This window comes from Gracilinanus agilis, chromosome 5, assembly GCF_016433145.1.
Source record: "Gracilinanus agilis isolate LMUSP501 chromosome 5, AgileGrace, whole genome shotgun sequence".
Classification (NCBI taxonomy): domain Eukaryota; kingdom Metazoa; phylum Chordata; class Mammalia; order Didelphimorphia; family Didelphidae; genus Gracilinanus; species Gracilinanus agilis.
The window spans coordinates 298,491,288-298,506,155 of record NC_058134.1 but is presented as its reverse complement, the minus strand read 5'-3'; the positions used below and the strand labels follow the sequence as shown (position 1 = coordinate 298,506,155).

Below are 14,868 nucleotides of genomic sequence, written 5' to 3'. Positions count from 1 at the left end.
AATACTGAAGAGATTTAACTCTTAAAAATTTTATCATTATTAGAACAGTTAGAAGGAGTACACATAGATAGAGGGTGCAGAAATAAGCTGTATAGGATGACATAAAAAATCAAGGAGCGGGCAGCTGGGTAGCTCAGTGGATTGAGAGCCAGGCCTAGAGATGGGAGGTCCTAGGTTCAAATCTGGCCTCAGACACTTCCCAGCTGTGTGACCCTGGGCAAGTCACTTGACCCCCATTGCCCACCCTTACCACTCTTCCACCTATAAGTCAATACACAGAAGTTAAGGGTTTAAAATTAAAAAAAAAAACAAAACAAAAAAAAAAAATCAAGGAGCAAAAAGAAGATTGCACTGAAAGAAAAGGGAAGAGAAAGATAGAATGATAAAAATTATGTCATCTAAGGAAGCTTGAAAAAAACTATTATAGTGGAGGAGATGATGAGAATGGTGAACAGGCAGTGCTGAAACTTTACTTTCATTAGAATTGACTCAGAGAGGGAATAACAATCATATCCATTAGGGTATAGAATCCTATCTTACTCTATAGAGAAGTAGGAGGGGAAAAATGGGGATGGAGAGAGGGGAGTAATAGAAGGGAAGTAACAGAAGAACGGGGATAGGGGTCATTTAAAAACAAAACACTTCTGAGGGACAGAGTGAAAGGAGAAAGAACAGGATCAAAAGGAGAAAATAAGATGGAGGCGCATACACAGATGGTAATCATAACTGAATGTGAATGGGATGAACTCACTCATAAAATGAAAGAAGTTGGAAGAGTGGATTAAAAACCAGAATCCTAAGGTATGTTGTTTTACAAGAAACACATTTAAGGCAAGGAGACACACAGTAAAGGTAAGAGTATGTAGCAGAATCTATTATGCTCCAGCTGACAGAAAAAAAAGTAGACATAGCAATCAGAATCCCAGACAAAGTTAAAGCAAAAATAGATCTGATTAAAAGAGATAAGGAAAGGGGCAGCTGGGTAGCTCAGTGGATTGAGAGTCAGGCCTAGAGATAGGAGGTCCTAGGTTCAAATCTGGCCTCAGACATGTCCCAGCTGTGTTACCCTGGGCAAGTCACTTGACCCCCATTGCCTCCCTTACCACTCTTCCACCTACGAGCCAATACACAGAAATTAAGTGTTTTAAAAAAAGAGAGATAAGGAAGGAAATTACATCTTGATAAAGGTAATGTAGACAGTGAAGTAATATCAGTCCTAAACATCCATGCACCAAATAAAATAGCCTACAAGTTTTGAAAGGAGAAATTAAATGAGCTTCAGTAGGAAATAAATATTAAAACTATATTAGTGGGGCAGCTGGGTAGCTCAGTGGAGTGAGAGTCAGGCCTAGAGACAGGAGGTCCTAGTTTCAAACCCGGCCTCAGCCACTTCCCAGCTGTGTGACCCTGGGCAAGTCACTTGACCTCCATTGCTCACCCTTACCAATCTTCCACCTATGAGACCATACACCGAAGTACAAGGGTTTAAAAAAAAAAAAAAAAAAAAAAAAAAAAAAAAAAAACTATATTAGTGGGGGAACTCAACCTCCCCCTCTAAGAACTAGATAAATCCAAACAAAAAATAAACAAGAAGGAAGGAAGTGAATGAAATTTTGGAAAAGTTAGATTTAATAGATATCTGGAGAAAATTGAATGGGGATAAAAATATATCTTCTTTTCAGCAGTACATGGTGTCTAAACAAAAACTGATCAAGTACTAGGGCATAAAAACTTCAAAATCAAATGCAAAAAATCAGAAATAATAAATGCATCCTTTTCAGTTCATAATGTAATAAACATGACAATCAATAAGGGTCCATGGAAATACTAATTAGAAATTAATTAGAAACTAAATAATCTAATTCTAAAAAAAGGATGGGTCAAAGAACAGTTTTTAGAAACAATCAACAATTTCATTAAAAGAGAATGACAATGAGGTGAGAATATATCAAAATATATGAGACACAGCCAAAGCAATACTCAAGGGAAAATTTTTATCTCTAAACACTTAAATCAATTGAGAAGTTGGGCATGCAGCTTAAAAAAACTAGAAAAAGGACAAATTAAGGATTCCCAATTAAGGATTAAACTGGAAATTCTAAAAATCAAAGGAGTAATTGATAAAATTAAAAGAGAACTATTGAACTAATTAATATGACTAGGAGTTGGTTCTATTTAAAAAACAAATACAGTAGATAGAGCATTGGATAATTTGATTTAAAAAAGGAAAGAAGAGAATTAAATTACTAATATCAAAAATGCAATGGGTGACTTCACCACCATGAAGAGGAAATTAAGGCAATCATTAGGAGCTATTTTACCCAGTTATATGACAATAAATCTGACAACCTTGGTGAAATAAATGAATATTTACAAAAATATAAATTGCCTAGATTAACAAAAGAGGAAATAGAATATTTTAAAAATCTCATCTCTGAAAAAGAAATTGAATAAGCTATCAAAGAACTCCCGAAGAAAAAAATTCCCAGGGCCAGGTGGATTCACAAATGAATTCTATCCAACATTGAAAGGACCATTAATCCAACACTATATAAACTATTTGAGAAAGTAGGCAAAAAAAGGAGTCCTACTAAATTTTTTATGACATAAATATGGATATACCTAAGTCATTTTCATGGCAGCTACCTTGTATGATCTTAAATTGATCCTTGAATTGTTTTAGGGTGTTTAGAATTTTTATTTAACCTGAAAGCTCTGAATTTTGGCTATGATGTTTTGGAGGTATTTTTATTTGGGAGTTTTCTTTCAAAAGAGGATAGATGGATTCTTTCTATTTTCACTTTGACTTCTGGTTTCATGAGTCCTAGGGAATTTTTAAGGTATTTGTAATACCTTAAAATATGCTAGCCGAGACTTTTTGTTATGATTTTTCTAATTCTTAGATTACTTCACCTTGACATATTTCACAAGTCACTTGTTAGTTATGTCTTATATTTTTATTATTTTTTCAGTCTTTTGATTTTATAATTTATTACATTTTCTTATTTTTTAATCTTTTAATTTTTTAATTGTTTCTTGTTGTTTCAGTGAGGCATTCAGTCCTTGGATAAATTTCTTCATTGTCTGTTCTATGATACCAGTGGCCCATCCATTTTTTCTTCCCTAATTATCCCATTTTTTATTTCTTGTCTAATTTCTCCCATGTACTCTTGTAATTTTTGTAACCAAAAGATTTCTTTCTTAAGATTTACTTAGACTAATTGTGGGATTATGCTTTTCTTTGAAGTTTATGTCTTTGAGTGTCTCTCTATTTAAGGTATTTCTTCATAGTATTCAGTATTTTCATTTGTCTGCTAATAACTTGTGAGACCTATATGTAGATTAAATTCTACTCCCACAATCCTGATCGATACTGACAGGCCTAACTAGTCTTGAACATAATGGCCAAACCAGCCCCTACAATCAGCAGGAATTCCCTGATCCTGTTTCTTGTTATATGCTGTTTGGCCCATAAGGGGAGTAAAATATTTTTACACAGTAAAATATTGCTTCATATATAACCTGTATCCTTAAAGATAGCCTATAGGTGCCTAGCAATGGAATAATTCTTGTTGCTATACTTTAGGAAGCCTGTGAACATATCCTTCACTGAAAGCACCAGAATATGCTATAATAAATCAGACAGTTTTAAAACGTTTGAGATTGAGGTTCTTGAGCATTCAGAGAAGCTTCTGTTCTATTGTCATGAATATTTCTGCCACCAAAAAAGATTTGCATTGCAAAACTATGCTTAAGATATACCTGACTGGACTTTATGCCCTAACTGCTTTCTTATTCTGGAACTTCTGTTAGTTCCTTGCCCTGGAATATCCTATTGTCTCTTTAACTATTCACCCTGGAATAGCTCCCTAAAGGATCCACCCCCTTTTCCCATTGGAGAGTTCCACTTGGAGCCTCCATTTTGAAAAGGATCCATCCTGTCCTTGTTCCTGGCTTTCTGGACTTCAAAATCATGTTCCTGCACTGGATCTTTCCCTTCCCTCTTGTTTTTCACCTTCCTTTGATATATTGTCTTTTCCCATTTAAATGGAAGTTTTTTGAGGGCAGGAGCTGTCTATCTTTTTTGCTATCTTCAGCACTTGGTACCATGCCTGGCATTTAATAAATGTTTTGTTTTTTTTTCCTGCCTTCCACCCATTCATTCTTCTCTTGTTCCCTTCCTGGCAGTAATTGGTTCATTTTGGTCTCTGTGTCACTCACATCTTAACTCAGAAGAACAGAGTATAGCTTTAAGGCAGTGTTCCAGGAAGAAGTTTCTCATTCACATAAAGAGCATAAAGAAATCAGTGATGTGAGTGATTGACTAATGATTGGTTCACTGGTATAGGTTTAATTAAAGAATTGGATGTTAACAGTCTCTAAATGACCCTAAATAGTTCTCATATAGTTCTTTCCCCTCTCTATGCCAGTCTTGGGTATTAGCCAGAAGTATGAAGAATGCAGTACACCAATCAAAAATTCTTTTAGGTGAGAAACCTATTGTGAAGATGGGATTAACTCTCCCCTGCCCATTTTTAGATTTAGGTGACAGACTTCCCCCACTTAAGGATAAGTGGGGTGTTTACATTCTGGTGATTAAATCTAAAAATGGGCAGGGGAGAGTTAATCCCATCTTCACACCATCTTCTCTGAGGAGGGAGGCAGTGGTTTAAACAACATCCCTAAAGCCAAATTTTGTGTGCAGAGTAGAGGGCAAACTGTTCAAGCGAATGATGATGTAGGAATTTTTTTTTTTTGTAGGAATTCCTAATATCCTGTCTCCGTGCCTTTGTACAAACTGTCCTCCATGGCCAGAATATACTTTCTTCTCACCTCTGAGCTCAACTGAAGCACCATCTCTCCCATGTAGCCTCTCCTGATATCTTTGGATGCCACTACTGCTTCCCCCCAAATTAAATGTAAAAACATGTTTCCCTGAGCTAAATATGACTTTCTGGGGGAAATGACGATTTCATCATTTTCTTAAGAATCCCAGTATTTTGTGCAATCCATTGCCATATAGAAAAAGCAAGAGATGACCAAGTGCACACATGTTTTATATCCCCAAATATGAGTATACAGGGCCTTGTACAGGAATCCCACTGGTTGGAAAGGGGTGGATGGACTGTGATTAACCCTGTCACCTATCAGAATATCTTGCCTATTAATATTTGCTATTTGCTTAATATTTGTTAAACTGTTTATCAGAATGCTGTGTTGTGCTTTTTCATTCTAGCATTTTGACTCAAGTTCATGAATTACATTTCATTTCATATTGAAGTCCATAAAGTTGTGGCAAGGAAGTGACTTAAGGGAAAAGAGTTTTGGCCCCAGGCCCAGGAAAACCTAAATCTGAATCTAGCCTTGGATATTTATTATTTGTGCTACCCTCGTTAAATTGAGTAAAATGGAGATCATAGCAGCACTAACCTCTCCGGGCTATTGTAAGGATTTAGATTTAGATCCTATTTGTAAAGTGCTTAATGCAGTGCCTGGCACAGAGTAAGTAAGCACTTGCTAAATCTGTCCTTCCTTCCTTCCTTCCTTCCTTCCTTCCTTCCTTCCTTCCTTCCTTCCTTCTTCCTTTCCTTTTTGTGACAAGGAACAATCTATTTCCCAACAAACTATTTCCCCAAACAGCCCACCTTCCTTCTATCCAGGGGACCTTACCTACACACATCATTCCAACATCCTCCCTGTGTCCACAGTCGTGGGTTTTCCATCCTCTGTGTTTGCAGTCCCAGAGCGCAGACTCATTCCCATTGCAGGAGACATCATCGAACCAGATGGCTTCAATGTCATAACTAGCATTAATGCTGATGAGGGCGATCATAGCAGATGAACACCCCGCTTGCCTACATACTACGGCCCCAGCATCCTTGTTCCAGTTGTCGTCACAGACAGTTCCCCACTCGTTATGTACTCTCACCTCCACTCGCCCTGAACAGGTGCTCGTCCCATCACCCAGCCTCAGGGTCAGATCTGCTCCGTCTGCAACAGAGAGGAGCAAACGTGTCAGTGATGGGAACACGTGGGAGGCACGAGTGGGTGGCAGTGCCCTACTGAGAAGGAGCTCAGAGAAACGAAAGGACCAGGTGAGAAGCACAGCAGAGAGGCAAGGCAAGGCAGCCTTTGGCATTCTGGTTCAAGGCTTTCAAGAAAAGGAAGAGTCTTTCACCAAAGTAGAGTAGGAAGGTGCTTTATCACAGGAGCAAAGCCAAAGCAAGGAGAGAATTTTTCTGGAATCTCTGGATAGCATACCTCTATGATGGCCAACTTTGTCCTATGAATCATTCTGCTTGCCCAGGTTGTAATTCATTTTCAGGAGCCACAAATCTGTCCTCTGGGAAATTTGGGTTATGATAAAGCAGAATTTCTTAACCACATCTGTGTCATGGGCCCCCTTACCACAGTTCTACTCAAGGCAAACAGTTCCTTATTAAAATCATGTTTTAGGGGGCAGCTGGGTAGCTCAGTGGATTGAGAGATAGGCCTGGAGACAGGAGGTCCTAGATTCAAATCTGGCCTCAGACACTTCCCAGCTGTGTGATCCTGGGCAAGTCACTTAACCCATTGCCTAGCCTTACCACTCTTTTGCCTTGGAACCAATACACAGTATTGATTCTAAGATGGAAGGTAAGGGTTTAAAAAAATCATGTTTTAGATGCATAGGATATATAACATGACAAAAGAATCTTGTTATATTTTGTTACTAAAATATTTGATAAATCAAATTTATAGTTCCTGTAATGAATCCTGGTGTTAAAATCTTGGCATAGAAAGATGTACTTTGATCAGAAACAAGCAAACTTAGTAGATCAGTATTCAATAAACAAGCATGTAAAATACTTGAAGAACTCCTTACTTAATAAGAATAGATAAAAAATAGGGAAAAAAAGAGTTTGGTAAGAAACATATATTTATACTACATAAGTTCCAAATGGATACATAGTCTAATCAATCAATAAAATAAATTAGGCTTGGGGGCAGCTGGGTAGCTCAGTGGATTGAGAGCCAGGCCTAGTGATGGGAGGTCCTAGGTTCAAATCTGGCTTCAGACACTTCCCAGCTGTGTGACCCTAGGCAAGTCACTTAACCCCCATTACCTAGTGTGATAATGAGATTTAATCTACCCAGCCCATCTTTAGATTTAATCACCAAAGGTGAAAACATCTCCACCTAACTCACAAGTTGGGTGGTTTGTGTGCTAGAGTAAGTGACAATCAGAATTTACTGACTGCCTCATGGGCAGTTCTGAGAAAAGCATCTGTTGTGATTGGACATGTAAACTAGGATAAAGGCACAGGAAGTGACGAAAAAGAGACCCCTTTAAAAAGAGACCTCGGTGAGCTGGGCTCTCTCTTCTGGTTGGTAAATGGGACATGAAGGTGGGCTTCTTGTTCATTGCTGGGACCTGGAGGAGCTCTGGACCTGGGACCCTAAGACCTTGGTGAGACTGTTCTTAAATCTCTCTTAGTACTACATGTGGTGAGTGAAGAAGGCTGACTCCTTTAGCCTCCCAGAAGGTACTAGTCTCTGGAAGGCTCCCTTGATTGGGAGAAGCCCTTGTGGTTAAACCCCGTGTTAGTTGACTTTTAGGCTCTGACTGGGCCTCTGGAGCCCTGCAGGAGTAAAGCCCAGACTTGAATACAAATCTCTTATTCTACCCTCTTCCCATCTCTCTACTTCCATTCTCTCCTATATTTTGTAAATAAATCACTAAAATCATTTTGGGGATTGATAATTATTCAATTCCTTGGCGACCTAACCTTTTAATATATTCAACTAAAAGCCCCCTTTCCCCCCTTACACTAGCTCTTACCACAATTCTGCCTTGGAGCCAATACACAGTATTGACTCCAGGATGGAAGGTAAGGTTTTTAAAAAAAATAAAAAATAAATAAATTAGGCTCTTCTAATGTTCTAGGAACTATGTAAGTCTCTGGGCTTGCAAATTTAAAAAAAAACACAACTAATTGCGTGCAAGAAAAAGATGGTGTAAGTAGAATTGCTTGTTGGCTCTGTGAGAGGGGAGGGAAAGAAAATGAGTCATGTAAATATGGAAAAATGTTTAAAAATAAAAATTGAAAAAAAAAGACAAATGTGGCATCTCAGTTAAAAAACATGCACATATAAATATGTATAATGTCATTTGGGGAATGGGGATACACTAGCAGTTTGAAATGATAAAAATTGGAAGAAAAATAAATAAATGACTTTTTTTATAGTTTTAGCTAGATATAGAAGTAACAAAACAAGAAATAGAAGAAATTATGAAAGACAAAGTAGATCAATTTAATTAAATGAAAGTAAGCTTTTCCATGAACAGAATCAATATAATGCCAATTAGAAGGTATGTATTGTTGTGAGGAAGATTAGATTAGGTATTGATTAAGAATTAATTAGGAAGTACCTAGCAGGAAGGAGCTGGAGCTGGGAATTCCAGGTTGGAATGAAGGAGGAGGAAGTCTGTCTGTGCCCTGAGTGTGGACTCCATTAGTGGTGGGCAAAACTGTTGCCAGCCTGGGAGACCTCAGAGCAAAGGACACTCTGCTTCCTGATTTCCCCTGGGATCCTGTGTGGTGTGGCATCTAAGAAAAGGACAAATCTACAGAGCCAAGAGAGGAGAAGTTTGAAAACTGGAGGACAGTGCTTCAAGCAGAACCCTCTCTACTTGGTACCTGAGATCATCTTGACTCCTGCATCCAGAGATCATCAGTGGATTGCAGTGAGAATCCCAAAGCCACAAAAGCCCTAGCTGTACTCAAGCCTGGCAGGTTCCAGGTTTGAGGCAGAAACCCAGAGACTCCATTTACAGTTCCTTGGGCCCTGTTAGTTTAGATCACTTAGATAAGAGTAGAATAAGTCCTCCCATTGCCCTGTGGTTTTATCCTTTAGATTTTAAGTATAGAAATCCTTTCCCACCTTTTAGTCTAACATAATTAAAGTTGTTAAGTCTCTTTTACCTTGTTAGCCTGTTACTATACTCTGGTCAAGTGGAAGGTGGGTGACAGTTAAGATCAACTGCCATTCCTGTGGAAATCCAGTAAACTCTGGTCTCTTCACCCTGGTCCAGTCTCTCATAAATCCTAGAGTGTGTTCCCACAAAACACTTAGTTTATTGTAATATCCCTGGTGACCCCATTACCTTACTTATATTTTCCTACAGTTTACATACAAAAATATGATATATATGTATATATATATATATAAATGTATATATTCCATAAAGTAGTACCATTTGTTGGATGTATCCCACAAAAATATGATATATATATATATATACACATAAGTGTATCTTTTTTATATGCCCATCCTCTCCTCTGATACTACCACTACTCTGATGTTATACCTTATCACCTCATACCTATTGTATCACAATAGCCTGCTAGATGATCTTACTGACTCAAGTCTCTCCTCGACTTAGTCCATCCTTCATTCAGCTGTCAAATTGATCTCTCTAAAGCATGGGTGGGTGTGACCATGCTATCCTCTTATTTCATAAAATCCAATCCTTTCCATTGACTCAAGACTCAAATATAAGATCCTTTTTCTTGATCCCCTTAATATTAGAACTTTCCCTCTGGGATTATCTACAATTAATTGTTTATATATTGTCTGTAAATAGTTGTTTGCATATCGTCTTCCTCAATGGAGGTCTAACTCCTTAAGAGTAGGGACTGTCCTTTTCCTTTCTTTGTATCCCCAGAACTTAGCACAGAGCCAGGCAAACAGCAGGTACATGATCTATAGGTGTGAATGAGAACTATCCAAATGAGGGACGGGTTATGTCACTGGAAGTCTGCAGGGAGACCCTGGATGACTACTTGCTGGTTGTGTTGAAGGAGGAATTCTTCATCCAATATGGGTGAGACTAGGCAGGTACAGAAATGCCTTCTCTCTCTGAGATGCTGTGGCTCTAAGTTGACAGGGGAGGGAGAAGGAAGTTGACATGTTGCACTAGATTAGAGATGCTGCATCATCACATAAACTGTGGCCACAGGATCAGCATATGGCACTTCAATGAATGTGAGCAGTGAGGAGGCATAACATTACAGAATGAGGCCCAGGGTTCAGGCCTGAAGTGTGCTATATTAGAGGAGGGGAGGTGTCAGCTGGGCAAGGGGCTAGATGAGGTCCGTTTTCTATGCTTGAAAGAGGCAAGAATGCTTCAGGGGTCACTTCCATGACTACCAGAGTAGGAGATTTCTCTTTGGAGGCACGACAGCTAAATAAATGAATTTCTCTTTGGGGGCCAAGACTTACCTGAGCAGATGACAAACACATCCTCTTCGTGATTACAATTATGCTGTCCCCATCCATTGTGGCGGCAGTTCCACAGAGCGGATTCATTCCCAAGGCAGGAAACTTCATCAAGCCAAATGGGTCCAGATCCATTCTTGTTATTCCCAAGGAAATGAAGAACGGATCCACATCCCATCTGTCTACACACTATGGAACTTTCCTTACTGCCCCAATTATCGTCACACACAGTCCCCCACTCTCCTCGAACTTTCAGCTCCACTCTGCCCTCACAATGGTTAGCGCCATCTGCCAGTCTCAGTTCCAAGTCAGCTTCGTCTGCAACAAAGTCAAGGCATAGAGAAGAGATGTCACTGAGTAAGTTAGCAGAATGGGAAGGTTAGAAAGGGTCTCAGCAAATTCCAGGCATATTCATACCTGAAATATCTGACAAGTGGTCATCCACCCTATGCCTAAAGAACACCAAATAAATCTAATTCTTATCATTGTAGGTGGCTAGAGGAGCTGCTATGTGGTTCTGTTTAGTGGGGATACTTTGGGAGTTCATTGACAAGACCTTTAGACTTTGGCCACTGAAAAGCATGAGTTTGAATTCTCCTTTCAGTATTTATTAGCTCTGTGCTCCTGGGTAAATATATGAATTACATAGAGTCTCCATTTCCTCATCTGTAAAATAAGAATTATAATAATTGAAGTATCTCATAGGAGAGTTGGAAAGTTCTAATGAAATGTGTGTGAAGCCTTTCAGAAACCTTAAAACCTTTCCAAAAGGTCAGCCACAATCATCAAGCATTATCACTGCCACCACCTCTAAGAAGGCAAGTCCCTTCTTAGCACTGAGATGAAAGGCAGAACCACAGCCATAAGAGCCACTGGCATTTGCATAGAACTTAATAGCTGATTAAACACTCCAAGAGAAAGTATCTCAACAGATCTTTGCAGGCAGGGGATTTCATTTTATTAACTCTGGAGAAGGTTATTAGATTATACAAACCATGCAATTCAGTCTGAAAATTGCATTTTATGCAAATTAAAATAGCTCTGCCTGTTGGATTGGCTAGTGTGACAGACAAGGAAAAGGACAAATACTGGAGGAGATATGGAAAAATCGGGGCACTCAAGAACTGTTTGTGGAATAGTGAACAAGCGGAATCATTCTTGAGAACAATTCAAAATTATGCCCACAGGGTTATAAAACTACATACCCTTTTGACCCAAAATACCACTAGTAGGTCTATGTCTCAAAGAAATCAAAGAAAAGGGAAATGGACAAATATACAAAAACATTTATAGCAATTCTTTGTATGGCAGCAAAGAATGGGAAATTGAGGGGATGCCCATTAACTGGGGAATGGCTGAACAACTTGTCGTATATGATTAAAATAGAATTCTATTGTGCTATAAGATATGATGCACAGGCTGGCTTCAGAAAAACTCGAGAAGACTTATATGAATTGGTGCAAAGGGAAGTGAGCAGAACTGAGAGAATAGTGTACATAGTAATAGCAATCTTGTACAATGAGCAACTGAGAATGACTCTGCTATTCCCTGAAACACAATGATCCAAGATTCCAAAGAGCTTATAATGAAAACTAATGAATTTTGAGTGTATGTTAATGCAAATTTTTAAAGCTTTATTTTTCTTGTGTTAGATTTGTATCTGTTTTCTTTTGTAATATGGCTAAGTTTTGCCTGACTGCATGTATAACTGATATCATATTGCTTGCCTTTGTGAAGGGTAAAGGATGTGATGGTTAAATGGTAGGAGTTTGACAAAAGTGAGGAGAGCAGTTGAATAAAACACTTAGTTTAATTTGAGAAGAAATACAGATAAAAATAGAAAAGAGGAAAGATTATTATTCTATTTTTTATTTTTTGAAAAATTTTATTTAATTAATTAATTTAGGATATTTTCCCATGGTTACAAGATTCATGTTCTTTTCCTCCCCTCACCCTACCCCCTTCCCATAGCCAATGTGCAATTCCACTGGGTTTTACATGGGTCATTGATCAAGACCTATTTCCAAACTATTGATATTTGCACTAGTATGATCATTTAGAGTCAATATCCCCAATCATTTCCCCATCAACCCATGTGATCAAGCAGCTGTTTTTCTTCTGTGTTTCCACTCCCAGAGTTCTTCCTCTGAATGTGGGTAGTGTTCTTTGTCATAAGCTCCTCCAAGCTGTCCTGGATCATTGCATTGCTGCTAGTAGAGAAGTCCTTTACATTGGATTGTACCACAGTATATCAGCCTCTGTGTATATGGTTCTGCTCCTCTCACTCTGTGTATATGGTTGCCATATACACTCTGTGCATATGGTTCTGCTCCTTTCACTCTGCATCAGTTCCTGGAAGTTGTTCCAGTTCACATGGAATTCCTCCAGTTCATTATTCCTTTGAGCACAATAGTATTCCATCACCAACAGATACCACATTTTGTTCAGCCATTCCCCAATTGAAGGGCATCCCCTCATTTTCCAATTTTTTGCCACCACAAAGAGCATGGCTATAAATATTTTTGTACAAGTCTTTTTCCCTATTGGAGAGATTATTATTCTAATACCCTATGATTATACCTAAATTCCTAATACTAACTAAACTTTCTAAAACCCTACCTTTGTCTTCTGAGGACAGGTTCTTCTTGCCTGGCCAGACCAGACCTATCTAACCTATACTATTTAAAATTGATTCACTAACTACCTATCTTACACTAATAAATCAACAGCCACCACCCTGAAATAAGGTTTTTTCCTCCAGCTGTCAGTAGTAAACTACCATTAGCCCCTTTGCTTCAGAGACAGACTTCCTCCTCTACAAAGATCCAAAGGCAAATGCCCTCAACTGCCAACTGCCAGTAGCAGAGACAGAGACAGACCTCCTGCTCTTGAGAGATCCAGATGCAAAAGACCTAACTGCCAACTCATTCCTTGTCTCTCTCCTCCTCTCCTTGTTAACAGAATCTTCAGCTCTGGCTCAATGGATCCTGTCAATTCTGCTCCACTTAGAAATCCTGCTCTTCTGCCTCTTAAAGAGATAGAGGGGGAGGTTAAGAAAATCCCTTAACAAGGAGTAGCAGGGGAGAGAATTAGAACTTAAGATTTTAAAAAATGAATGATGATCCAGAGAAAGAACTGTAGGAGTAGAAACACAAAAGAAAAACAACTGCTTGATCACATGGGTCAATGGGGATATGATTGGGGATGTAGACTCTAAACAATCACTCTAATGAAAATATTAATAATATGTAAATAGGTCTTGATCAATGACACATGTAAAACTCAGTGGAACTGCTCGTTGGCTATGGGAGTGGAGTATGAGGAGGTGAGGGAAAGAACATGAATCATATAACCATGGAAAAATATTCTAAATCAATTAATTAAATAAAATTTAAAAATTAAAAATTAAAAAATGAATGATGAAAAATTTACAAGTGCAATTAGGAAATAGTTAATGAAATAAATAATTAGATGTATTTTTTCAGTCAGTTCAGAAAAGGAATGAATGAATCCTTGGGAGGTCTAAGTCATGGAATAATATAAATAAATACAACAATTGAGGGAAAGGGCTTAAAGAAAAGAGCTAGTGGGAGCGATGCAGAATTTAAAGACTATCATGCAGAGTTTGTATTAGTAATTGTCAACTTATCTCTAAAAAGACTCAAAAGTCCTTGTGTACCAATGGAGCCTTCTGTTTCACTTATATAGTACCTGGTACAGAGTCACCATTGAAGAAAAGGTTAAATGGTGAAATTTCTCTGTCTGCATTTCAGTGTTTGCTTGTGTCCTCTATATCTACACAGTCTCTTGTGGTCGGTCCATAGGGATTCCAGGCCCTCTGGCTACCTTCTGGATGCTCAAGGTAGCCTATTGGGTACCCACATCTGACTTATTTCAGAGAATTCAGATATTTAAAAAAACCATTTTAAACATTCATTCCCCATTTACAAAGTCTGACCTCATCTACTGAATTGTTGGGAAAGGATAAGAGATTAATTAATTCACGCCAGAATGTTATGTATAGACATGAAGTGGCTCTCCATCTTGTGCGGACATCATCTACTTCTGCAAGGGCAGTGCTAGGAATGGTAGGAAAGAGGGAGAGGAGTGCTAAGGACTACATGCTTCTTGTGCTTCTTCAGGCATATCCCATCCTTTGTGACCCCATTTGGGGTTTTCTTGGCAAAGATACTAGAGCAGTTTGCCATTTCCTTCTCCAGATGTTTTTTACATTTGAGAAACTGGAGACAAACAGAATTAAGTGGTTTACCCAGGGTTGCACAGCTAATAATGTCTGAGGCCAAATTTAAATTTGGGAAGACAAATCTTCCTAACTCCAGGCCCAGCACTCTACCAACTATCTGGCTGTCCATGTCGCATTATTTCTAAATGTTAAATTAACTGTTAAAGTCAAACCAAGTTGACATTCTCCCTACAAGTGAAAGATGAAGATTGTCATGAAACTTCTAACTTGGAAGGATTGTGAGAGGCCATTGAGTCCTATCCAAAGCCACCCCAAGAAAACCCTGACCAATACCTCTAGCAAGTGATCAACCAGACTTTGCCTTATCAAGATGATTTAGTTCATGAGTCAGGAAAATCATT

At 38.5% G+C, this 14,868-nt stretch overlaps 1 protein-coding gene across 1 annotated transcript in view; it reads right to left on the bottom strand.

Moving 5' to 3' along the window:
- Positions 1–14,868, bottom strand: part of CD163 (CD163 molecule) — a 66,625-nt gene that overhangs the window by 37,815 nt on the left and 13,942 nt on the right. The window contains exons 4-5 of the mRNA XM_044679273.1: positions 10,267–10,581; positions 5,671–5,991 (exon numbers count right to left, since the gene is read on the bottom strand). Coding sequence (XP_044535208.1) covers positions 5,671–5,991; positions 10,267–10,581 — 636 coding nt within the window. The remainder of the gene's footprint in view (positions 1–5,670; positions 5,992–10,266; positions 10,582–14,868) is intronic.